At 45.4% G+C, this 27,788-nt stretch overlaps 1 protein-coding gene across 2 annotated transcripts in view; it reads right to left on the bottom strand.

The window, feature by feature from the left end:
- C1_1H19orf38 (chromosome 1_1 C19orf38 homolog) overlaps positions 1-27,788 on the bottom strand; it is a 134,105-nt gene that overhangs the window by 82,980 nt on the left and 23,337 nt on the right. For both annotated transcript variants that reach the window (XM_078658052.1, XM_078658061.1), the window contains one exon: positions 19,062-19,343. In XM_078658052.1, coding sequence (XP_078514178.1) covers positions 19,062-19,343 — 282 coding nt within the window. The remainder of the gene's footprint in view (positions 1-19,061; positions 19,344-27,788) is intronic.

Genomic DNA, 27,788 nt, shown 5'->3' on the forward strand with positions numbered 1-27,788 from the left:
AACCTATGGTTTTTTAAGTGAACATAAATATATATACATTTTATATATATACATACTCAATGAACACAAGGGCTCTTTTTAGAGCCAACCAACATCTAAACACTCAAACTTGTTATTTAACTGTATTTTTTTTTTCTGACGTGCGCGATTTAAAAAAAAAAAAATGTTGTTGCCTTTCGAGGTCCTTCAGGGACCCTCTGAGAAGGCCTAGGAGGTCAGGGAGTCTCTACCCTGCCCACTTTTCACGTTCTCCACTTTTGCTTTTGACTCACTTCTGCCTCGAGGGTGCGAGTAACGTGCGCGCACCTCGCGATTTAAAAAAAATATTATATTTTTTTGCCCTTCGGGGTCCTTCAGAGACCCCCTGAGAAGGCCTAGGGGGTCAAGAAGTCTCTACCCTGCCCCCTTTTCACGTTCTCCGCTTTTGTTTTTGACTCTCTTCTGCCTCGGGGTGCGTGCAACGTGCGCGCACCCTGCGATTTTTTTTATTTTTATGTTTTATTTTTTTAGGCCTTCAGGGTCCTTCAGGGACCCCCTGAGAAGGCCTAGGGGGTCAGGGAGTCTCTACCCTGTCCCCTTTTCACGTTCTCCACTTTTGTTTTGGGCTCTCTTCTGCCTCGGAGCGACAAAATGGCGGCCTACACTTTCTCGTTTCCACCAAATAGAATGTTGACAGACGTCTAACAGCAAATCAGGATTCCGCTCGCGCACACCCGATTCGCGCACGGTGCGCGCTTATAGATATATATATATATATATATTTTTTTGATTTTCTCAGGAACTACTGGATGGATTTACACCATTTGCGCAAAAGCGTGATCTGCGAATCAGACTCTACCATTTTGCCAAATTTCTTGTAATTTCGTTCAGCCGTTCGGGCTGTAGCCGTGTCTAATCGTCCTATGGAAAATAACATGGGGAAAACACATTTGGGACCCCCCTTTTTTCTCAGCCCCCACTTGACGAATCCCCCCAAAACTTTCAGGGAAGGAGCGGAGCGGGCCATCTTCTTTGAGAAATTTGCGAAGATTCATCAACCGGCGCCAAAGTTATTCCCAATAGAATGTTGCGTATTTCCTATGGAAACTAGGTCCTAACTATAACTACCTACTGGCGACTGCCAGTAGGTAATATATATATATATATATATATATATATATCAACGCTCCAAAATCCTCCACCAAGATCTTTTTGTTGGGAAGAAGTATAGCACTCACGGGATCATCAGCAAAAAACGCATTTTATTTCAAAGACAAACGCGTTTCGGGAAGCGTCCCTTCCTCGGTGTCTCACTGAACGAGCTGCGCGGCGCCACTTTTCAAGAGCCAACAATGCATAATAGACATAGATGAGGGACTACGCTGCACATGTAAACATAGGCGCCATCTTTAAGATTCTTATCGCGCACATTGCCAACATAACAATTACAAAACTAAAATAGTTTCTATACGTAATTTGTACATTGATTACAATCTTGCCGTGTATCGGCAATGGCAATCCTCAGCGGGGATTGCACCTCCCTCTTATTAACAATTTTGTCAATATGCTTCGCCCCCAGCTATGCGAATCTTTTCGTTGGCTGGTGGGAGGAGCAGGTAGCCTGGGCCCCTGGGAACACCAAATGGGTGAATAAGGCTGTGGCTTGGTACAGGTACATCGATGACTTGTTTCTTGTCTGGGATGGTCCAATAGATGAAGCGGAGGAGTATATCAAATTGCTTAATACTAACACCTGCAATTTACAATTCACTGGCCAGGTCAATGCAGAGACTGTCAACTATCTAGACCTGAAAGTTGAGGTCAGTGGAGCAAAATTGAAAACCTCACTTTATCGAAAATTAACTGCAGGAAACAGTGTCCTGCACGCGTCCAGTAGTCACCCACATAGGTTGATTAACAGCATTCCCTATGGGGAGTTTCTGAGACTTAGACGCAACTGTTCGCTTGACAGCGACTTTGAAAGAGCTGCTGACGAAAGTAGGGGCAGATTCCTCGAGAGAGGATACAATGATAATCTCCTACAGGAAGCACTGAATCGGGTACGAAAACAATCAAGGGTATCGCTCTTTTCAAAGTCCAAACAACGATCTGTGGGGATGGGGGAAGGGGGAAAATTCAGATTAATTACCCCTTACTCGGCAAATTCAAACAGACTAAGGGCCATACTTAAGAAACATTGGCATGTCTTAAAAACGGACAATATCGTTGGTCCAGATATTCCTGATAATCCACTAATAACCTTTAAAAAGGCAAGATCATTACGAGATCAATTGGTTAGCAGTCATCTTGAACCTTTGGTAAAAAAGACTAGAACTTTGAAAGATGCAAAAGGGTTCTTCCCGTGTGGGAGATGCAAAGCCTGTGCCTCTAGTAAACGTACTTTATCATACGAAGTTAGAGGTTGTAAAGAAGGCAGGAGGCTCAACAAATTTATGTCCTGCCATACTAGCCATGCCGTGTACTGTTTACGTTGTCCATGCACTCTGAGGTATGTTATGTTATGTTATGTTATGTACTTTTATTAGGCGCACAGCTGCTCCAGCGAAGGAGCGTCCTGGCGCCGCGACAAGGTAGCAGCACAACACAACGAAATAAAACACAGTGGAATGAGGCTAAGGGAACAGGAAAGTTTTCACCGCTCGACGGAATGAGGGCAAGTCCCTAAGGGCGCGAATCGCCGGGGGAAGGGAGTTCCACAGCATAGCAGCGCAGACTTGGAAAGAACGTCCACCAGCTCTTCTGCGCTTAAAGCGAGGGACAACCGCTAGTTCCAAGTCAGCAGATCTTAATGCTCGCGCAGGGGTGTAGTGGGCCAGGAGTTTAGACAAAATCACGGCAGGAGATCCCTTGAGTATTTTGTAGGCGACACAGAGGACCTTAAACTGAATCCGCTGAGCCACCGGGAGCCAATGCAGCGATCGCAGGGTACTAGAGGTCGGACATGATCTAGGTAGTCCTACCACCGCTCTCGCGGCGGCATTCTGAATCCGTTGGAGACGGCCAATTTCTGCTTGGTTTAGCCCAGCGAATAAAGAGCTTGCGTAATCCAGCCTGGAGATGACAGTGGCTTGGATCACGAGTTGCCGGGTGGCGGCATCAAAAAACGTAAGCACCGGACGTAGTCCCCGTAGAATGCCAAAACAGCAGGCCGCCGTACGTTTAGTATGACATACAAACGTAAGAGAGGGATCCAGCCATACTCCGAGGTTTTTAAGCTCGGAGACTGGGAGAGGTGTAGGACCCAGATCCCCTGGCCACCATCTCCCTCCCCAAAGTTCCGGTTGTTTCCCAAGAATCATGACCTCGGTCTTACTAGCGTTCAGCTGGAGACAGTTGGACGTCATCCAGCCAGCGACCGCCCGCAGTCCTTGTTGGAATCTGGGTGCATCCACGTCGGCATCCCCGCTGATCGTGACCGCTAGCTGGGTGTCATCGGCGTATGACACCATAGTCATACCCCATTGACGAACAACCTCAGCTAGCGGCCTTACGTATAGATTAAACAACGTAGGACTCAGCGAGGACCCTTGGGGGACCCCCAGATCCAGCAGATGGGATTTGGACTGGTATGGAGGGACGGTTACGCTAAAGGTCCGATTAGCTAAGAAAGACCGGAACCATTGGAGAGCGGTACCAGTGACACCGGCCTCCTCTAATCGACGCAGAAGGATGGGGTGTGATACGGTGTCAAAGGCGGCGCTCAGATCTAATAGCACCAGCGCCGCCGTTTGACCCGCATCAAGCACGGAGCGCGAATGCTCTACCATATACAGCAGAGCCGTCTCCGTGCTGTGGCCCGCTCGAAACCCATTCTGCGTCGTATCGAGGATATCGGCTTGGTGAAGATGTTCTGAGAGGACCGCGTTGACATGCGCCTCAGTCACCTTGGCGGGCCATGGCAGCAGTGAAATTGGCCGATAATTTTCGGGCTTACTACCATCCAGGCTTGGTTTCTTGAGAATGGGCCGCACCACGGCCTGTTTCCACTTGAGTGGAACTACGCCGGATGTAAGCGACGTGTTTATCAAAGAGCATAGCGGTGAGATGTCATGCACCGCCAGATCTTTGAACACAGCCGGGCAGAGCGGATCTGCTGGGGACCCCAACCTCACTTGGCAAGCCAATTTGCCAAGGCTTTCAGTTGTTAAGGTCGGAAAAGAGTGCAATTCCTCAGTAGTCAAGGGTTTAAGAGGTGTGTCTGCGGGTGGACTGGCCGATGGAAAAGCCCGATAGATAGCGTTCACCTTCTCCACAAAGAAATCCGCCAGTATTTCGCAGTGCTCCACGGAGCTCTGGAGAGTAGCAGTCACCTTTTTGGTGGTAAGGTCTTTCAACACCTTGAAGATAGTTTTAGAGGGATTGGCGCTAGTCCGAAATTGTAAGGCGTAAAAGGCAGCGCGGGTTCTGCACACTGCTCGATGGTAGAGTTTAACAGTGGCTTGGTACAAGGCCTTCTCCTGGTTGTTGTAGGTTTTACGCCATGCCCGCTCTGCACGCCTACAGGAGGTCTTGAGTACCCGCAGCGCATCATCGTACCAAGGGCTAGTATTCCTGGCCCCGGATTTACACCAAACTGTCGGGATGAGGGAATCTAATGCCCTAGTCACCCAATTACAAAAGCCATCATATCCTTGATCTACCGCCCCAGTTATGTCTAATGGGTCGGACGATAGAAGGTGGTAGAACTCGTCCAACTTTAGTTTGTTCCAACGCCGTCTAGGGGTTGGACACGCCACTGGTTTGGGCTGCATAACAGGTACGGGGCACTGGATCTGTATCAAATAATGATCAGTCCAAGCCAGCGGTGTAAGGCTAGTAATGCTGGCTTCCGCCACGTTGGTAAAAAATGGGTCGAGAGTATGCCCCCCTGTATGAGTGGGTTGTGCAACCATCTGAGCCAGCTGAAGCGACTCTAAGTCTGCAATAAAACTAGACACCGACGGGCTAGAAAGATTATCAAAGTGCAGATTCAAATCCCCAATAATGGAGAAATTAGAGCACCCAACCGCCAGCTTACAGATGGCATCTGGTAATGCAGCTCTAAAGGCCACCTCACTCCCGGGGGGTCGATAGATCAGTAGCCCCGACCAGGTGAAATTGGGCATGATGGCAACCTTAAAGATTGCGCTTTCACAGCCAGAAATCCTCTGTCCCAGCCACGAGCATGGGTAACAGGACTTGACCGCAAGAGCTATCCCTCCGCCTCTAGAGCCTCGGTTGAGGGTGAATACCGAGTATTCCGGCGGGAACGCCAAGTTGACAATGGCTGTATCGGCATCCTGCAGCCAAGTCTCTGTCAGACAGAATATGTCTGGCGAGTCGTGGCATAGCAGGTCGGAGATGTCCAGATGGTGCTTTGCCAGCGACCTGACGTTCAAGTTCCAGATGGTGATAAAAGGAGATGAACCAGCAGCCACAGTAACACGCTCCTTAATCCCCCTTCCTAGGGGGGCGGGAAGACTGAACCGCCCACAACCACATGAAAGAGGGCCACCTAAGGGGTCCACCCGCGTTATCTCACAGGACCCCGAAGACAAACCGATGGCAACAAGTCTGTCTCTGTCATAGCACAGCATTATGGACCGATGGAATAGACCACAAAGGGCCACAAACCTGCCCCGTCCTGCACGGCCTGTCGCGGACGGGCGCAGACGGGCAGGACTCTGGCACGACTCCGGCCACGCGAGGACACGCCCGCTACGCGATCCCGCTACGCTGAGGGAGGAGCGTTAAGAAGGCGACCCGTCCCAGGAGCATGCGCAGTCACGCGCTGACGAAGGAGCCTCCCCAGCCCAGGCAAGATGGCAACAACCCGGGGACCAAGCCCGCCAAGCGGCGGTGGGGGCACAAAATTAGAGTGCAGGTGAGGGGGGAATTAAAAACGGGCAGCCCAGAGGACCCTAGGCTCAACAAGCAATTTTAAAAGCAAGAGGTTAAAGAAAGTAAAACGCGAGCGCGCAGAACGCTCTACGCAGCAATGCGCTCCGCTACCGGAAGCACCATCAACCCCGTAAAACTCAGAATCCTCGAACATATGAGAGCCATTGTAAATAAAGATTTCACCTACCCGGTTGCTCGACATTTCGCTATCAAGCACAACAGTGATAGGAGTCTTTTACAATACTTTTGTATAGACTATATTGAAGAAAGTGCAAGGGGAGGGAACAAATTACAAAGGCTAAGGAGACTAGAGTCACGATATATAGTTGACCTAGAAACCAAGACACCAGGGGGTTTGAATATTGGAGAAGAACTGTCAGCCCATTTGGGCTAAGGATAAGGTTAAGTTTCATGGACTTATACTTTGTCAATTGAAATTGTATATATGTGTAAATATATATATATATATATATAAGATCTGGATATATGACTGGCGTATTGTAAATAATGCTATTTGTTCCTATAATTAGGTATTCTTCAGCTACATAGTAACTCTTGAAAAAACTGCAAAACTGAGAAATGTAATATTTAGAACTGTGATTATTGTAATGTCAGATCAGAAGCTGGGTTGAGGGCTGGTGTTTTTGTTTTGTTTTATTTCACGATATAACAGAGCCCTAATTGATCAACGAGACTATCTTTTGCCTTACATATCCTTAGAAGATGTGAGACTAGGAGCAGCCATATTTAGGCTGCAATAGCCGATCCACGGCTTAGATTGAAGAAATGTAGCAATTGATATGCTTTGCATGATGTGCTTAAATCATAAATCACTATTCTCATGAATTGGATATGGGCAGATTAAATGCATATTGACGAAATTGTTAATAAGAGGGAGGTGCAATCCCCGCTGAGGATTGCCATTGCCGATCCACGGCAAGATTGTAATCAATGTACAAATTACGTATAGAAACTATTTGTTTTGTAATTGTTATGTTGGCAATGTGCGCGATAAGAATCTTAAAGATGGCGCCTATGTTTACATGTGCAGTGTAGTCCCTCATCTATGTCTATTATGCATTGTTGGCTCTTGAAAAGTGGCGCCGCGCAGCGCGTTCAGTGAGACACCGAGGAAGGGACGCTTCCCGAAACGCGTCTGTCTTTGAAATAAAATCAGTTTTTTGCTGATTATCCCATGAGTGCTATACTTCTTCCCAACGAAAAGATCTTGGTGGAGGATTTTGGAGCGTTGATATTTACGCGGTACACCACCGCGTTATAGCACCCGCCATGAGAGTGACTCACAGGATGGTGTGTTTGGAACAGTAATATATATATATATATATATATATATATATATATATATATATATATATATATATATATATATATATATATATATATATATATATGAAATCAAGGCTCCTCCTCAGCATGCCCTGCGCTCGCAGACACCGCTTCCGCGCCAGCAGAAATGAGGAACAGACCAACGAAGTCAGCAAAAGATGTTTTTATTACCAAACAGAACCAGCGACGCGTTTCGAGCTAGAAAGCCCTTGTTCACACACACACACACACACACACTACTGGCCCTCGCCAGTAGGTAGATATAGTTAGGACCTAGTTTCCATAGGAAGAGCATTTTTTCATTTGACAATAACTTTGACGTAGTTTGACAGATCCTCATGAAATATTATTTTTTTTATTTTTTATTTCGAAATGTTTTATTACATTTTCATACAAGAAAACATTAGCAATTCTGTTACAGGGTTTGCATTGATTACTCCGCTCGCTTTTTAGCTAAAATAATACTTAGCAAGCCCTACATGTCATAACAGTGAAGAAGAGAGAAGGAAGAACAGAAAGAAGCAGGAAAGCAATGGGCGAGAGAAGAGATAGGGGACAGACATCTGATATACAGTGGGGATGGAATTACACCTGATAACATCCCTGCCACTCCCAGTGGGCCACTCTGAATCCAGTAGGGCCCATTTAGATTCCTTGACAGGGAGGGGCTCGTTGTTCACGGGGGCTGAAAAGAGTCTAGGAATGTGTCCAGAGACAGCCACATCCTTCTGGAGGCCGGTTTCCAGGGCGAATTCTGTATTTCCATGTTGTCCACTCCTCTAAGATGCGTGATCCAGTTGAACCATCCTTTGTACAAAGTCTTACTTGTGTCTTTCCAGTTAGTGAGGACCATTTGCACAGCTGGTGTCAGTAGCAGGTCCAGAAGGTCCCTATTGTATACTGATCCTAGCTCTGTGCTCATAAATGCTGTGGTGAGGGTGGATAATTCTTTTGTTAGTGTACAGCCAAACATTTTATTTAAAAACCTAAAGATTTCCTCCCAGAATGTTTTGAGTGAGGGGCAATATAGGATAAGGTATGCTAGATTCCCTTTATCTTTGTTACAGTTCCAGCATATGGCCATCTCCATGAGGCCTAATGGGTATAATCATGCAGGTGTCCAGATGGCCTTGTGGAGCAGCCAAAATGTTGTTTGCGAGAGTACTGGGGAGATCTTATTGTGTGATGCCGGTGCCCAAAGTGCACCCCATTCTCGATCGCTGAGTGGGGTGTGAGTTTGGTTATTCCAATAGGCTACTGTCTTGTTGTTAAATTTAGAGGGTTTAGGGCGGAGGAGTTTATAGAGGTGTGAGACCTGGTGCCCTAACTTATTTATGTTTGATAAGTACCGGAAGATTGACAGTTGTGTGGTGGAAGATTTGGCTTTGGACACGTTCGATCTGATTTTCAGAAAGTTATAAAATTCTATAGCATTTAGTTTATATCTTTCCTTGAGGGCGGTGAAGGTGATGGGGTAAGCATCTTTTTCTAATTGGTAAGTGTAGCAGATCCCTTTCTCGATCCACGATTCGAAAGCTAAACTTTTCCCTTTATGAAGAATCCTGCTATTGGCCCATAGTGATTCCATTTTAGAACCTTTGATGCTATTTTCTAGTTTCTTATCTATCTTTAGTAGGGCGATTTTAGTGTTTTTAAAGATTGGCTTTGAGATCTGGGGATATCTGTTTGCCGTTCATAAAGCGAAAGGGCTTAGGTTGTTTAGGATGGCCCTCTCAACCTGCAACCATGCCGGCGTATACCCGGCCAGCAGTGCGACCCAGTATGATCCCTGTTTTGCCAGAAACGCTAGATGGAAAGTTTTGAAATCTGCTAGGTTAACCCCTCCTTGACTTTTCTCCAGTCTTAGTTTTATGCTAATTTGCACTTTCTTCCCACGCCAAAGGAATTTGGATATCAGGATTTCGACTTTGCGATGGAAATCGTCAGTGAGGAGGAGTGGGAGCATGCTGATCAGATAGTTAATCATTGGTGTGTTTATCATTTTAATTGTTTCTGTTCTTCCCCACCACGTTATGAACTTTGGTGACCAGGAGTCCTGGAGTTTCTTAATTTTCTCTGGCATTATTTTCTCGTTATGATGTAGTGTGTCAATCAGGTCATTACCAAATTTTATACCTAGGAATTTGATGTAACCCGCTTGCCAGGATAAGCCTGACCCCCCTACACTGTCCCTCTCGCAATGGATATTTAGTGGTTTGCATTCTGATTTGTCCTTACTTAACTTATACCCTGACAACCTGGAGTATTCTGCTATTGTATGCATCAGGGCTTCAATTGAGGTCCTCGGCTGTTCTGTTACTATTAGTATATCATCAGCGTAGGCAGCTACTTTTATGTCAACGCAGTTGATTCCTACGCCTTTTATGTTCGTGTTTAGTTTGATGTCTTGGATGAGCGGTTCCAGTGCTAGTAGGAATAGCGCAGGGGACAGTGGGCAACCCTGTCTGTTACCCTGTTGCTGTGTGAGTGGTTCAGAGAGTGACCCGTTGATGACTATATGGGCAGATGGTTCCCCATAAAGGGATATAACCCTCAGTATGTAGTCTTCTCCTAAATTGAAGGATTGCATGCAGCGCTCCAGGAAAGCCCAGGAGACTCTATCGAAGGCCTTCTCAGCATCTAGTGTGATGGCCACTGCAGGCTCTGGTTTGGTGGACGCATGCTCCATAATATGGCAGAGAAGTCGTGTGTTGTCATTAGACATTTGGGTGCGTAAAAATCCCACCAGGGAGTTGCTTATTAGTTTGGGAAGGGCGGAATTTAGTCTGAATGCCTTTAGCATACATTTTGTGGTCCACGTTAATCAGGGATATGGGTCTGTAGTTTTTTGGCGATAGTTGGTCTTTACCTTCCTTTGGAATGACTATAATGTTAGCTTCTGACATGGATTGTGACACCGCCCCTCTAGCTGCAGCATAGTTAAAGACCTGTTTCATAGTTGGTTTCAATTGATTTAAGAAAGTCTTGTAGAAGGTGGCTGTATACCCATCCGGCCCAGGGGCTTTATTGTCTTTCAGAGATTTGACTGCCATTTAAATTTTGGCCTAGTTAATTTCTTGACCTAGCCTAAGCATCGCTTTGGTGCTTAGCTGTGGGAGCCCTGGGTTATTGCGGTAACTAGAACAGTCCACTGTGTTGAGGCTCTGATCTTTCCTGTATAGTGCATGATAGAACTCTTGGAAGGTCTTAAGGATGTCTTTGTGTTTTGTGTGGGTCTTGTTATTTGAGTCTGTGATGGAGGAGTTGGTAAATTTGTTACGTTTGTGCTTTAGGTAGGAGGCAAGTAGTTTCCCTGCTTTATTGGCCTCGCACAGGTTGAGGCCTTTATATTTATTAATCCAAAGTCCCACTCTCTCACTCAGTATTTTGTTATATTCGTACTTCTTCTGTGTTAGTTTGGTTAGGAGCCCGCTATCCTGTACTGCCTTAGCATGGGCCAACTCCAGGCTTTTAACCTCCTCCTCAAGCTGGTCTAGTCTCAAATTCGTACTTTTGTTTATTTTTGACTTAATTTCGATTATTGTGCCTTTAACCGTTGCCTTCATGGCATCCCATAGAGTGTTGGGGCTAGTATCCGGGGAGTCATTATATTTGAGATAATCCGTTATAGCCTCCTAAATCTTTTTTTTGTCCACAGGGTCTGACAGCACATCGCTGTTGAACCGCCATCTAAGGGGAACGGCTTTGTTGTGATATCCGCTCAACTTTAGGCTGATACATGAGCGGTCTGATACTAGTCTTGGGGCTATGTCTGAGTGTTCGATTCGATGTTTGTGGGTCCCAGATATTAATATGTAATCTATCCTGCTATAAGAGTTGTGAGGGTTCGAGTAGAAAGTGTAGTCTCTTGTGTCCGGGTGCTGGAGGCACTACACAACTTTTAGGTTATATTTGGTGCAGATATTTTGGAGGGCTGCATGCGAGTTTGTGGGGTGACATTGACAGGAGGATTGTCTACCTTTTATGTGGTCCATTGAGATGTTAAAACCCCCTGCCAACACCATGAGGTCGTTTTGGGGGAAGCTCTCTAGCGTGCGTGCCACCTCCGCCCAGAATGTTGGATCGTCTGCGTTGGGGCCGTATACATTTGTCACGTGGATTAGTTCCTCCCCCCTTCTCAGGTGAGTCACCAGGAGCCTACCTCCGCTGTCGTGAGAAGTGATTCTATTGGTATGCTGGATATTTTGGATACAAATGTCATCACCCCTCCCCTTTTATTTCAGCAGGTGAGCAAGCCGACTGAGAGATCCAATTACCTCTCACTAGTTTGGCATCCTTCTCGGATAGTTTGGTCTCTTGTAGTAAGATTATATTGCCTTTAGTTTTGGCTAGGTAGTCTACTATCTTCTGGCGCTTAATGGTGTGGTTTAGACCTTTCATATTGAGGGACACTATGTCGAGGTCCATTGCTAGACTGAGTGTGCTGTTACAGGCCATCATCTATGGTGTCGCGTGGTGTTTGCCTTAGTGTTATCTTTCTCTTCGCCAGTTCCTTGCTGATGCAAGGCTAAATAATTGTGCAGATTCCCCATATCCCCGGTAAGGTGCATCTGCGCTTCCCCAGTGCTCTGCAAACAAAGTACCTAGCCTGTCTGGGTATGCATATATGTGAGGTCTGTTAGTCAGAAAGAAATTCCCTTTGGGCAGGTTCACAATAGTACATAAGTACTCACAGACATACAAATAACTACCAAACAGCCCACATATCACACGGAAGCAATGTAAACATGTGAAACTTACAGTATATGTGAAAACACTCTAAAATTATTTCAAATTGTTAAAACAATTTATTAAAGATACATTACATCAAATAAAAACTAAAAATTGGGAAACACATGAGGACGGTACAATAATCAGTAAAAACAACATTCAAGTAAAAAAGGAGTGTACAGGGAGAAAGGATAAAACTCAAACAGAAGACAATAATTTTGAATTTCTCCTTAATTTGTATTCCCAGATTTGCTCCTTAGGCGTCGACGCGTTTCGGCGGTGCATTCAATTTAATCCGCCTTCATCAGGACAGTATATACATAACGTTTCCCAAATAATTTCTCGAACGAGGGATAAGTCTAAAATGTATTATAAGGGGTATTCAGCCTCCTTATCATCAAGTCAAGATATTCGTCCAGCGAATTATTTTCCTCTATATGTACAAACACTATTTAAAAGTCAATGGTATAAGGCGTAAATACGTCTTTCAAAGTCATGATGATCTCCAGCTAAATGACTGGAAGAAACAGTTAAAAAGCTAGTTCGTAAGCACGCAGTAGTGATATGTTCTGTTCCGACTTCGGCCTCTTTTAATCAAGCTTTTTCATAAATTAGCCACATCAAGGGTTCCAGGAGTTGTAGTCCGAAGATACCCACTGTACGAGGAGATTCCTCTTTGTAAGCCCTTAAGCGTCTTGATCGAGGACGTCCTGCGTGCTTCTCTTCGTCTTCCCGGCTTTTATTAGAGATATATGTGAGGTCTCCCAAGATTGTTTGCTAGCAGGGCCTACCAGGTTAAAGAGAAGAAAGAGGGGAAAAAGATAAGGAAAGCCGAGAGTATAGAAAGCAAAGAACTGGGAAACCCTAGTGCGGATTCCTCTCCCCCCTGCACCCCCTCCCCCCCTACTATACAATCTTGTGTGTCGGACATGCGATGACAGGATCATCATCCCGTCTCTCGGAGATTAATTGTTGTGTGGATTACATAGCTGTAGCCCCAAGAGTGTCTATGAGTAAGCACCAGTCTCTACATCTTGTGAACCCCCCCTATGCATTATAAAAAACATTATTAAAAAACCTGAGTAGCGTTCACTTCTGCAATTACACTGAAAAAAGGATACTAGGATATGACTTTAGTCTGTGCATGGAATCCCATGTCGTTGTCTTGCCGTTGCCGGATACTTGCTGCTCCACTGAGAGACTCGGGTATCTATTGAGGTAGACGTGTGTATAAAGTTGAGGTAGATAGTGTATATAATTGAGGTAGATAGTGGGTGGGTTTATGTCGTTCCCCGTAGGGGTAATGGCCCCCTTTAGCCACCAGAAGGGTGGGCTAGTGAGGTAGCTGTGTTCATCCGGTGACCGGCTCTGGTGACGCTCTCCTTTTGCTGGATCCAGTTTGTGATGTCTCCATTAGTTGGGGTGTTGGGCCGTCCAGGTAGGTCACTAGATCCTTAGGGTCATTGAAGTAGTGTCGTCTTCTGGAGTCGTTTATCCTGAATTTGGCCTGGGCTACGAATGAGAACTATATGTTTTTGGCTCTTAGTTTGTCGTGGAGGGCAAGGAATCCTTTCTTGGTGTCGACCGTGGGCTTTGAGTAGTCCTGCGTATAAATTATATTGTTGCCTTTCCATGTTATCTGGTGGTTTTTACGTGCAAAGTCAAAGATTGCCTCCGTGTACTGTGCCCTCAGTGGTCTGCAGATGATCGGACGGAGCGCTTGCCTTTTTGAAGATCTAAAAGTGGGGACTCTGTGTGCCCTGTCCAGTTCAAATTGGCGTTCGAACTTTAGGTTTGTGATTTTAGGGATCAGATCTTCAAGAAAGGCTACACAAGAACCCACTGGGTCTTCCGCTCCCTCGGGGAGGCCCAATGTTCAAATGTTCCCCCGCCGATTACAATCTTCCAGTTCCGCTGTCTGCTTCTGGAGTGATGTTTTTGTTAGCGCCTTCGACTCTTTGGTTGATCTGTGGGATAAATCCTCCACATCGCTGATTCTCTGTTCAGCTGCGGTGAGCTTATTATTGCCTATGTGTAGGTCAGCCCTGACTACTGCGCTCTCGAGCTGAATTATGTCTGTGGTGTTTTTTGTTGACTTAGCCAAGTCGTGCACCTCTGCTAGCTTCTTCAAGATCATATCTAGGGTGCTATTGATATTTGGCTTCTGTTTGATAGGGGAGGCTGAGATAGCTGGCTCTGCCTTGTTTTTTTTCTGCTGTTGTAGTAGTCTTGATTCCGTCTCGGCCATGGCTGTATCGGTTGGGCGCCCTTGATGTATACCAGAATTGTGCGGAATTATGCAGGGCCCTGAAGACTCTTGTACTGTTGTGGTTGTTGTTTTAATTCCCTCTTTATCCTGTCTGGCTGTGTTGGGCCTCAACGGCTTAAATGTCTCCGTACTATTCCTTACAGCATCTTCTGTGGGAGTACATCTGGTCTACTTTGAGGGGGGCAGCGGTGTCACTGGGTCACTAGGACGCGGGGTCACTGGAAGTAGAGAGGGCTGCAGGGGCTGCACGTTTGGGATCAGACAGCGTGAACCCTCTCACTTCGCGCCTCTAAATTGTCTCTAGCTTGCCGCACACATAGTTTGCCTTGGGCCCCTTGGATTTCCGTGTGATGCCTCAGAGTGTACTGGCGGAGGCGTGCATCACCACCAACAGGTGTGGTCACTATAGATAAGCTGCTCTCCCTTCCTGCTATTGTACGTCCCTTATTGGGGGTTTGGTTTCCTTTTTTCCCAGATACCCGTGTGGTAAGGGTGATGTTCCCTCTTGCTTGCCTCTTGATGTCACAGTTTGCTGCTGCTATCCGCTCTATACTGGCCCTTCACTCTGTGTGGTGTAGCGATCTGGGTAGGGTTGAGGCTGCTGCCATTTTGGAACGGCTCTGCTAGTTTTTGACTGAGTACATCCCCCTTCTCTGAAAGGATCTCCTGTGCCTCAGGCTCCGTGTCCTCAGGCGCCCGTGTCCTTGTTAGCTCCCACCGCTGCCGCCGTCATGCACACCTTCCTGCTGGAGCCTTCTCCTGTTTTTGTGCACTCGGTCTCTCGTTTAGAGCTTGCCCGCATACAGCCCCCCCCACGCTGCCGCCGCCTACCTACTCACTGCTTGTCTTTTGCTTTTCACGCTGCTCAGAGGTGCTCAAAGGTACGGACGCAGGGTGTACTGGCTGTTACGTAGGTCTGCTCCCGGCACTATTTTGGGTTGCGTGGTTTTGTTTTTGTTTCCTCTTTAGCGGGAGACCTCCCCCGGTATTCTCTTTGTGTAAGTACCCACTGCTGCATGGACAGTTTCCCTTGGTCACGGACCCATACTGTTTGTTCATGGGATCTTACCAGACTGATTTGGGCCGGTGACCTCTATTTTGTCCCTGTTGGTGTTGCTTTCCTGCACGTCTCGTTCCACTCGATGAGCCAGCCTATATGCCCCAGGTCGCTGAGTTTAGGAATATGCTCAATGCTGACTGCTGCCTTGGCTTGTTTGGGCAGCCGGTTATTGCATCTGGCGCCAGTGCTGGCTTTGTGCTGGCTTCGTCTCCTCGCTATCGATCCCCTATTTTCCCCATGTTGCTGGTTTCAGTTTCGGTTCCGCCATCTTGCTGCTCCTCACAGTACACCGTTCTCCCTCCGTGTTATCCCAATTTTGTTTCAATGCAGAAAGGTAGCTGTTAGTCCAGAAAAAGTCCTTTTGGTCAAATGGCATTAATCCATTCAGTAGTTTTAGAGTTATTTAAAGAAATTTCCAGTTGTATATATAGGGACGCGGTGGATCCACGACCCCTCCTGATCTTGTGCTGAGATCTGATTGGCTGCCAACACTTCAAACCAGGAAGTATTTGTGCCCCTCTTTTGGCTCTGTGTGAAGCCGAATCACAGAAATAACATTAAAAAAAAGAAAGGGGGGCAGGTTTGAAATACCCTGACCCCCTAGGCCTTTAGGGGGGTCCCGCGACTCCTGCCGAAAATATATATATTTTTTAAGTGCAGGCTTCCGTGCTGATTCATTAATAGGCCCCTGGGCGGGCCAGGTACTGGGGGCCTTTGGAAACAAAGGAGGTGGGCTCACTGGGCCCCCTCCTCAGTCTATTCGAAGCCCAGGGGACCATCACCTACCCAGGGCACAGATTTAAATTTAAAATGATGCGGGGAGCCCCTATGCCTCTTTCACATCCCCGGGAACCGCTATCTCCCTCTAAATATTGTAAAGCAATGCAGGCCCCAGGGTCCTTGTCCCGGAACCAAAATCAATGGTGGGGGGGGCCACGCTGCTTCTCTCCATGAATAATCAATGGCACTGGGGACCGCCACCCCCCTAGGGCCAACTCCGCTAAGTCCCATGATGCCCACCACGGGACATAGCTTGTTTGCTGTGGCTTGGCGGGAGCTTTACCGCTCCCGCCAAGCCAGAGTGAAAACTACTCCACTTACAACAAGCAAGAGCATTAAAAATGCTCTCACTTGTTGAAAGTAGAGCCGAATTGGTTTCCCAGACAGGGAGCTGCCTTTCCTGCATCACACTGTCTGTGAAATCAATGCCGGCTCCTGCAGGATGAGGGGAGCCGGCAGGGACCGCCGGGGCCTTGAGGCTCTTCCGCGGTCCCTAACAAATGTCAATTGGTGCCCTGGGTGGGACCAGGGTATCCAAAATGGAGGACAGGCCAGGGGGGATGGTGTCCCTGTAGTCAGAATCGGCCTGGAAGTGTGGCCCCTCTCCCCTTAGTATTTTTTTTTAAATATAAATTGCAAAGGGTGGTCCCCAGGGGATAGCGTCCCTGGTGCCATAATCGTCCCAAGGTGGAGGGCCGCGAGGCCCCCCTATGATTATTAATTTATAAAAAAAAGAGAAAGGTCAGGTTGGGGTCCATGGATCCGAAATCAGCCCGGAAGGGGGCGCCGCGGGTCCCCTCCCATTATTAATTTATAAAAAAGGAAAGGTTGGGCCCCAGGGATGGGGTCCCCAGTGCCAAAATCAGCCAGGAGAGGGGGCCCCGCCACCCTCCTCCCCATTCTAAAAATGTATAGCCTCGGGCAATCGGGTCTCTGGAGCCAAAATTGGCCTACGGAAGGGGGGCTATGCAGTCCCCTTCCCTAAAAATAGAAAGAAAAAAAAGCCCAGTAACTTGCCGAAGACCCCATCCCCTTTCTCCAGTACTTTGTAAACGCACTTACTGGTGCGCTGCTGGTTAGGAGATGAAGTCTCCTTGCCTCCAGAGGGTCCTTGGGGGCAAACGCCCCTCCTGTTACCTCCAGTAAGTCCCACACAGCGGAGTTCCTAAGAGGTTGTCGGAGTCCATGCACCCCTTCTCCACCACTCTGCAAACGTACCACCTGGCATAGAACTGGTTGGGGAAGGAATTCCACTTTACTCTTGATGGCCTCGGGACTAAAGTGGACTTCTTCCCCCAACCAACCCCAAAACTAATGAACAAATATATACCAAATTACAAACAGCACTCCTTCTGGACCAAGATCTAGCTTTCTGCCAAATTTGGTGTAATTCTGTTCAATGGTTCGGGCTGTAGCCAAACAAAAAATGCTTTTCCTATGGAAAATTAGGTCCTAGCTATAACTACCAGCTGGTGACTGCAAGTAGGCAATATATACATATATTCATTGAAAAAACCAAAGGTTTTAGTTAGATGAAAATTTCAGTAAAGTTTTGAACTATAAAAAATACAGAAATCACCAGTTATAGTTAGTGGAGCTAACTGTATCTTGCGCCTACACCAGGCACTGCTTATGACCTCACATACTACACCATTCATTACATGTTCTATGACAATATTTATGACATCACTGATGACATTTCAAATGACATCACAGAGGACATCACTGATGACATACTGCAATGAGTGTGCTAGTTTGTTTCATAGTTTATATAGTGGCAGATAAGTATTCTCCACCTAATTCTGCACAACCTCTTTACTGCTAATGGGTGTGAGTGTTTACAAAATGTTTATGCTCCTAATCGATCATAGGTGTGTAGAGGTATTGAGCCCATTATGAATGCTGTGTCCAGAACTAACACTGTCTGCAGAGAATAGTTGATGAATTGCATACAAGCTTTTTGGGTTTTAAAAAAAAGTTTGTAACAGTGCAATGATTGTATATAGTAAATACTAAGTATTGTAAGCACCCTTCAGTATTCTAAGGGAATCATCTCAGCATGATAATGTCTTTATAAGACAGACAATGAAAGTGTGTGTAAGGTACTTACTTATGTATATGTGCTTGATAAGCTACTGAAGCTTATGTATCTATAATGGTTGCAGTATAAAGTGTGTGGGTAGTATGACTTTTAACACCTTTAGCCTTAGGTGTCTGCAGAGAGTAGTCTCTCTTTGGAAAGGTTTTGCATAGAGTGAAGACTGTTCTTAGTAGATACTGTTTAATAATCTATGATATATTTTCAGGAAATTTTGGCTGAATACCAATAGTGTGGTACAGCGTAAACTCTCTACATAGGGTACACACTCTTTACAGTACACACTTTTTTACTCATGTCCACTTAATTTCTCACAAGAGTTTCACTAACTGTGAAGGTTTTGATACATGCTAAAGGCTGTCAATATGTGGCTTTGAATTGAGGAGGAGTTTGATGCAGAAAACTTTGGATTATATGGTATATTTTGTTCCCAAAGATATGACTTGCCATTGGCATGGACGTCATTTAGGGGTCCCCAGGGGTCGCAGCTGCGACCCCCTGGCTTGCCCCCTTGCTACCCCTGTCACTGCTTTTGAAACCCCTGGACTCAAAGGTGGCAAAATCAGTGCCTGGAACACAGGGACAGCTCTTCCTAATGGATGGTGGCTAAAGCTCCACTTGCATGGTTTCTGTCAATTAAAAAAAAATTATAAATAGAGAATGATATTATTCGCTATTATTGTAATAAAAAATGGAGTAGTTGGCACTAACTAAATGCATGTTGTATGCATGCTTGCGAGTGAGAGTGTGCTTATGTGCGTGAGAGCGTGTGAATAAGTTATTATGTGTAAGCATGTTTGTGTGAGTCAAAGTAAAGGTCAATTGGCGTGTGATGTCACTACTGCTACTCCTGACATGTCGGTGAATTGGCATCCATGGTCATTAGTGTGACTCACCCATCGTGCCTAGCGTCAGAAGAGAGCTGACCTCTGAAGTCATGCGCTGACCTGAGCTCCAAGCGCTGTAGGAGCACCAGTAGCGGGCTGGGCGTGGCACTCTTGGTACTGCGAAGTAGACGCTGTGCCTGGACTCTGGGGCTTGCAGCTCCTCGACTGGTGCGGACTGCCCTTCCCTATACAGGAAGAACGTGCCCTCTGGATAGGTGCTGGGTGCAGTGCACCGGATCCTCACAGCCAGGCTTTCCCCATCTACAGCAATTTCAGGGGGCGGCAATGACACTGGGATCAAAAGAAAAACAGAATTTGTAAGGTTTGTATCATTGTACTATATTTGCACCAAAGGCAGAAACAGAAATACTACCAAACTCCCTGACACCCATTAAAATATGGAATTGCTACCTGTAGACAAACACTGCAACAAAAAATGTTGAATTCTTCTTATAGCATTACATGTTTACCCTTCTCAGCGAACAAGCCAGCTGTTGCTTTGCTGCAATTGAATTTATATAGTGCTTACTACCCCTGATGAGGCGTTGAAGCGCTTTTCGGTGAGTAGCGCGCTACTCCAGAACCCAAAAAGGATTAGTGGTGAATTAGTATAGGGAAATATTACATTGATTTGAGCGGTGGACATGTGAGTCTGTTATTTGGATTGAAAAGGATAGTGGAGGGATAGAATAGGGAAAGGTCTAGAGAGTGTTCATTTGGAGATCATAGCAGCAGGAGGAGGATTTGGGTGAAGATTCAGAGGGAAGGTTTTAGAAAGGCTTGTTTGGGAGATCTGAATAGTAAAAGAGGTTTGAAATGATGCAAGGAGGGGAGAGTCTAGAAATGGTTATTTTGGGGATCATAGTAGTATAATGGGGTTTGCGGTAAGTCATAAAGTGGAGGTAGAGGATATATTGAGAGGTGTACAGGGAGAAATAGGGTAGTGCATTGGAGAGGGTCGTAGATTGAGATTTGGTATGAGTCAGAGAGTGGAGATAGAGGATATATTGAGAGAGGTATAGGGTGAGATATATAGGTAGTGCATTGGAGATGCTGAAATAGGAGTAAAGTAAAAAAAAATAAAGATACATAAGTACATGGAAGGGATATATGTATAAGTAAGGTATTCGTTTTAGATGTGTGTTGTACTTAATAAACTCAGATTTTCAAGTGTTGCTGTACTTTAAGCTAAAACATTTGTATTCATTAGTGAAGCAATTGTAGATGAATAGTTATGATACAAAATATACTTATGTATGCAGTGATCTATATACACGTTAAACATAGAATAATATAATCATAAGTAATAAGTGTATTTGTTAAGCAGAAATAATGAATATCTATATATTTATAAACATGATTATCATACACATGTATACAAAAGAATACACATATCTAGGTACACATATATAATCCAAATAACTGCTTATATACACCGAGATATGCTGTATATTTCTGTTTGAGTATGGTGGTTATAAATGTAAACTTCATGTAACACTTTTTTGTGCTGACTGGATCTCCTCAATGGTCACATTTTGTAGTAAACCTGATACTGCTTAAGAAAAGATAAGATTAACTTCATCTTTCCTTTTTCTGGAGGATGCCATAGTGGAAGTGCATATGAGTCAATGTGCTACACTCTAGATGATATTAAGCAATAATTGCTCCTAGGGTATTTGATTCCATTAGTTCAGGATCAAAGTAATCCCCCATCCTTCAACTGGTGTTATCTAGTTGAGTGGTGCAAGAAATTGGGTTGTTGCTTGAATGAGGGGTGACCCATTCACAACAGGCACAATCCATGTCAGGGTGAACCACATAAGTAACTAAAATAACCTGTGCCTATCCCTCTGGTAGTTTGGCACATTAGCAATCAGGCTTAACTTAGAGGCAAAGTGTAAAGTATTTATGCAGCACACAAACAGTAACAAAGTAAAAACACAACACAAGAAAAATCCCACACCAATTTAGAAAAATAGAGTAAAAATAAACAAATTATTTGACATCCAAGCAACAAAAATCCAATTAGTAGAACCAGATTCATGAATTTTTAAAGGTTAAGGAAAAATAGCACCTAAAAGATGTAAGGGCCAACTGCGGGCATCTAGTTGCATGAGACCTGTAAAGTCGAAAAATACGGCTGATTGCAATGGAATCCGAGTCGGATACAAGAAGTGGATTGGGTCCGGTTTGCACTTACCTTCGGATTTAGAAGGATTCTGAGTAAAATTTTCTGAGAAGGTAAATTTCAGGAGGTCAAGGCTGCAGGCAGTGTCCGAGGAGGGTACATCGTCGTTGGGGAGCGGGTGGACAAAGTCGCAGAGAAGAGTTCTATCTTCGGACTTAGTCTCTTTTTTGAAAGTTGAAAATCTCCAGCAAGATGAGGCTGGAGGCTGTAGCAGACGAGGATACCCCTTAGCGAAGGACCACTGAACAGGATTCGCTCCTGTGCAGAACAGAGCAGGAGTTGCCACAAAGTAAACTTGGTCGGATAGATGAGCAGGTTAGCGCAAGTCTTCTCTCAGAGCAGTTTTTAGCCAACGTGTTGTTATGTCCCAAAGTTTGGATTTCGGCTATCTGGGCACTTTTAGCACTACCACTAAGGGTCAAGGACTGGAGGGGCACCAGTTGGGGGGGTTTAAGGCTCACTTAGGCTGGGTCGAGGTACCGGTTCAAGGTGGTTGGATTCCTTTCTGTCCCTGAGGCTCTGATCATGATGGCAGTCAACTAGTGCTTGGAGTCACTCTGGTAATCCTGGCCTGGATTCAAGTGATGAAATAGAGCAAGCCTCTGACGGTTTAAGGCAGTCACCATGCAGCAAAGCAGTCCTGCCAAGTTCAGCAAAGCACTCTTCTGAAGTACACTACAGGCCACAGCAGCAGGCAGTTCTCTGAGAGTCCTTCCGCAGGTTCAGAAAGTAAACTAAAGAGTGGGTCTGAGGGTCCTATGTTTATACTTGGTGCCTCCTTTGAAATAGGAGAAGTTCCTAGATAATTCCCTTTGAAGTGCTTGAAGCTTTCTGCTTACCCTGCTCTGGCTCCAATCTCGCTGCATGAATAATGCAGGGGTGACAAGTCCTTTGTGTAAAGGCAGAGCATAGCCTATTCAGTTGCAAGGGGGGGCTGTGTCCAGCTCCACCCCATCCCATTCTGCCAATTGATGGTTCATCCAGACACACCTACAATTCCTCAGACACCAAACATGAGACGTTTATCCGTACCTGACAAAGGTTAGCACTTATTACATGTAATAAGGCAATCCCATTCTATCATGTGGGAGAATTGGGCCTCACAGTACTGAAAAGGAGTTTTTCAATACCAGGACATGTCAAACTTAAAAGTACATGTCCAACCTCTCAAATCCAATGCACCTTGCCCTATGCACCTACCAAGAGCCTGATGAAGGCTGATAGTCAGAAACCGGTCCTTGGATGCTTGATTCCGGTCCAGGAAAGACATGGCTTGGCAGTTCGGGCTGGACTGTTCCCATGAGGCACAGGGTCAGGGCTGATTTGCATATAGCCATGTCTGACCTGGAGTGGTGTGGAGTGCAAAAAAACAATGGATTTAGGCCCAGATCTCTGTACTGGGGTGAATGTATGACATTGTTCTGCATTCTGTCCCTCAATTGTTGTTTTTGCAATTGTTGTTTTTGCACCTACCAAGAGCCTACCTTAGGGTTCACATTTTTTTTTAAAGGGGAGTTTAAGGCTTGGCAGGGGGTTATATTGCCAAGTCACATCAGAAGTTTAAAACTGCATTTAGGCTGCAATGGCAGACCTGGGACATGTTTTAAGGGGCTACTTAAATGGGTGGCACAATAAGTGCTTCGGACCCACTAGAAGCATTTCATTTACAGGCCCTGGCTACATGGTATAGCACTCTACAAGGGACCTATCAGTAAATTAAATATGCCAATCGAATGTAAACCAATGTTACCATTTTTAAGAGAGAGAGAGAGAGGACAAGCACTTTGGCACTGGTTAACAGTGGTAAAGTGCATAGAGTCCTAAAGCCAAAAAACGAATTTCAGAAAAAGTGGAGGGCAAAGGCAATAGGTTTGAGGGAAGACCGCCCTAAGGCTGACAATACCTTTTCATCTTATTTTGCAGCTCTTCAACGCACTAGTATGACAGATGCGTTTCGAGGGACTGCCTTTGACCTGATGGCAGCCAACATGGTTGATCTCATTTACAATAAGGTAATCAGTGTTGGAAGGCCTCCACAGATCGCGCTCTATCTGTGTCTATCTATATCTTTTTTGTCCAGGATCTCATTAACTACTGGTTTAAAGAAATACCCCATCTATTGTATAGCATGTTTGTAGTTTTGCTATGAGCAAAAGAAAAAACCTGATATTATCACTCACGATTGTCTGACAACGGATGTATGTCGTTACAATGCGTGGTATTACCACGCGTACCGTTACAACGCAGGTTTTACAACGCAAGTCATTACAACGACTTGCGTTGGGGGGTGCTGGATAGTGGAATAGTTTAATTTACTATTCCAACTGCAGTCCCCGTGGATAGTAGGAAACGTGTTGGAAGGTAAATTAAACTATTCCCTATCCTACAGCGCCCTCCAGCGCAAGTCGTTGTAACGACTTTCGTTGTAAAACCTGCGTGGTAACGGTACCACGTTGTAAAAGATTTGTGGTAAAGGATGTTCCCCCTGACAACCAATATGCTGGTCTTATCCTACTTACAGGCAAAATCTGCTCCATCTAAAGCAAAATGCATACAAGTATCAAAAAGAGGATTTTCAACCTTGGTTACAAGGCAGCTCTGTTTCTTCCCTTTGATACCTCAAAGCAGCACAACGGAGCTTGTGAAATAGCAATATGCCAATTTATTATTGCCACAATAGCTACTCTTATCTGATATACAAATTTACTTACACTACTTGTCGAGTGGAGGATATTCAACAGTACCATGCACAAAATCTATTTTGAGATGTGTGAACGACCATGGTGTCACAAAGATCATGGGGCCAAATGCATCAGCATAAGGAATTGCGATTCCTAAATAGTGATTTTTAAGGAACCGCTATTTAGGAATCGCAATTCCTTATGCATATAGGAATCACAAAATAAATTGTGATTCCTGAGCATTACCAAAAAGCGATTTGCAAATTCGAGTCGCAATTAGGCAATGTCACTCAATTCATAGGCCCATAGGAATGAATAGGAATGCATGCGCAAATTGCGATTACCAAATTGGTAATCGCAAATTGTAAGTGCAATTCCAAGGGTGCCAGGTGGCCTAAGGTCACCCTGATGCACCCCCCAAAAAGGTAAGTGTGCACATGTGTGTGCGCCACATGTCACTTTGAAAAATGCACTTTTGTGCCTTTTTTCAAAGAATTTGCAAATTACAATCAACTTGAAGTTGATGCTAATTAGCGTTTCATAAATGCACAGTTTGCATTTAGGAAAGGCTTGATGCATCTCCTTTAGGGAATTGCAATTTGCGATTTCCTTAATGCATTCGCAATTTAGGTAATCACAAAAAATTGTGATTACCTAATTTGAGAATGTAAATGGGTTCATGCACCAGAAAAGGACTTTTCCGGTCGCCCGTTTGCGACCGGAAAAAAGCTTGATGCATGTGGCCCATGGCTTCTTACAAAAACGGAGCCCTGAGGGTTTGCTTTAAATGTGTGTTCTGACTTTGAGTGTCACTCAGGGCTGGACTGGCCGTAGCAGGCACCAGGCGTTTCCCCGGCGGGCCTCCAGGGTGGGATGCCGTTTTTGTTACCGGGGGGGGCGGTTTTGCAGCATAGCTGCAATATGGGCACCCTGCAACTACATCAGCACAAAGCTTTCCAGTAGCAAGCCTCCACCCCCGGGGCCAGCCGAGCTCTTCGCCAAAGCCGGTTTCTGCCCTGGTGTCACTGCTCTGGTTTCAAGAGCTCTTTCAAATTTCCATGGATAGTTTTGGTGCAGAGACTACACTGTCAATCTGGGATATTTCCTACTGGTCTTTTAGCGTCCTTGAATGTTAATTTTCTTCTCTTTTTTCTAAAGAAGACGCACTAGTGATTGCCTTTCTGGTGATTGTGGAAAAATGTTGACGTGTTGGACTTATATGTGTTCTACGCTGTCTAGCACTTATGGTAGAATGATCTGTCTTTGTGGAGTATCAGTTTTCCTGTCCAACTCTTTAATGTTTGTGGTATTTGCCCTCTTCTGGAGGTGGTGGTCAAGCCACACAAAAAGGTCCATTTCAACTCTTTGGAGAAGAATTATCAATGCTCCTTTTCATAGGCGAATGCCCCAGGATGCCCATGGCTCGTTTTCAAGTGGTTGGTTTTCAGGGTCAATCACCCGCTCGTCGATGACACTTTGACCAGGTAAGGGTCTCACTTCAGGGATAACCTTTATCAAGGAGTTAAAGCTCCTTTCAAGGCTTATACTGTCATTGTCAGTGCTTGGTGCTTTTAATGACACTTGACAATGTGTACAATTTACTTGGTCTAGCAGCAATGTCTGTCCTGAGTATTTTAGGTTACTGTAGCTGCCCTGGATAATCGTGGTTTCAGGGATAGAGCATCAACCTGAAGAGGGACTTGGCTCCTAACCTAGTTCCCATGTTTATGATAGCATATGGTTCAATTTTGTGCCTTTGCCATGGATATGTGTGTTATTGGCACTCTTCCTCAACCCACCAAGTTAACTCTGTTTTGTAAGTCCATTTGCTCCACTGCAGTGAAGCGTAACCCAGTGAATATCTCTACAATGCTGAATGGGGTTTTTGCAATAAATGTCTCTCATGCTGAGCAGCTATGTATGTCGTAGTCCCTTGGTAGACATAAACTGCAAACACTATGGAGGTTCAATCAAAGGATTTGAGTAATAAAATTTGGACAAAATTTAAAGGGAGTATTTCAAGAAAGACTTATGAATGAGAAACAAGCATTGAACATTTAATCAGCCTCCAATTCAGAAAGGACCTCCAGACCTGGCTCTTCGGATTATCCCTGCACTCAACGGAGAGACCCCCCACCCCTAGCGCCTTGGAACCTCGCGGGTGAGTAGCTAAGCTTTACAAACCAGGTGGTTTGACTTGGTTGACTTTTTTTAAAAAAAAGGAAAGATATAAGAAAACTGTACATCCAGAACAAACGCGTTTTATTATTGAAAAGTGCACTTTGCCTTTAAAGATCCGGGCTGACTATGCTACTATGAAAGTCGAGTTACTGCAGTTAATCCTCAGTTAAACTTGAAGCTTCTACAATAGGTACTGATTGCAGGCAAGTTCTTCTTCAGTTCACAAGCCTAATTTCATCAGAAGGTGAAGGGGTTGCTGATGAATTCAGTGCAGAGTCCTATAATGGAGAACAAGAACATTATCCTTAACAATCATGGGACTGGTACTGCCTGATAATCCTGTACACAGAATAGCATTGTGACAAGCTGGCCTGGTATATGCTATCCACTAATGTAAGTGGGCACATTGCACCAGTACAAAAACCATTATGGTTATTTAAGAGGTCTTAGACAACCTTAGAAGTTCTCTAAGTGGTAGCTGTGGAGAGCAGCCTTCAAGCGTTGTCCAGAAGGAGTTTAAGCAGCTTGTTTTACTAGAATGCAATCTTATAGTATAGATTAAATGAAAGAGAACAACACAAGGTATGTATAAAAATATGTATTTATTATAATATACTCTTTAACATGTTTAGATATCTCCTACCCAGAGATAATGACAATGTACACAATACTTTGCAAAGAAACACAGTAAATGGCACGTAATACAGAGTGGACCCCAGGGGTGGACCAAACAATATACTAAGAAAGTGGTATAAGAAGCACGACTCGGGTCAAGACAAGGATGAGAGGAAGTGCTGGGGACCCAAGGAACCACCAAGTTGAGTAGATAGGTACCCCACGGAGAGCGTGTGAGGTGTGGGAACATGACTGCATGCTCGGTACAACTCTATGGGTATGTTGCGTTGGGTTTTTAAAGATTAATAACCCTTCCCAGTGGACCCTGAAAAAACCCTGTGGAAGACAGAAGGTTGGAGAGCCACCCCACCCGTGGATACCCTAGTAACCATGTTACCTACACCAGGGAAGTTGGGTGCATACGTGTGAAGTGGTGTCCGAAACTGCTGTCAAACCCAAAGGAAGACTTCAGGAAAGTGCCGCTGCTGAAGGAGAAGAAAGTGTCCGGTGGAATCCGAAGGTGGATTTTAGTTGAGAGGTACCTGCAAGCAGAGGGGATAGAGTCTATGTCACTCAGAGGTGACCAGGAGACTTGGAAGACGAACGCCCTCCGATGTCAGGTGTTGACTCTGCAGCTGTGAGGACCAGGCAATGCAGAGAAAGACCAGGAGCCATGCACAAGCTGTCCCACAAAGGATGTCGGGTGCTGAGGGGTCAGTGTTCGGCAGGAGCACCAACAAGCCTTGGCAAATGCAACCAACGCAGGAATTGAAGAAGGAGCAACGTCGGGACAGGAAGGTCCAGGAGACTCACCAAAAGCAGTGGAGTCAAGGCAGGCCCTCAGCAATCAGGAGAGCCCAAAAGAAACAACAGTGACTCTCAAATAGACTGACAGGCCAGAGGCACTGGATTTGCGAGAGGACCTCAAGCAGCTCACCAAAAGATGTAGGCCACAATGCACAAAGATATGGTGTGGCTGAAGATTCTAGTCTCAAGACATGCCCGCAATTGGGGCTACTTGGAGCCCAAAGATCTTTTTGGAAGGAAGCCAACAAGCGTTTGCAACTGCAA

This window comes from Lissotriton helveticus, chromosome 1_1, assembly GCF_964261635.1.
Source record: "Lissotriton helveticus chromosome 1_1, aLisHel1.1, whole genome shotgun sequence".
NCBI classification, from domain to species: Eukaryota; Metazoa; Chordata; class Amphibia; order Caudata; family Salamandridae; genus Lissotriton; species Lissotriton helveticus.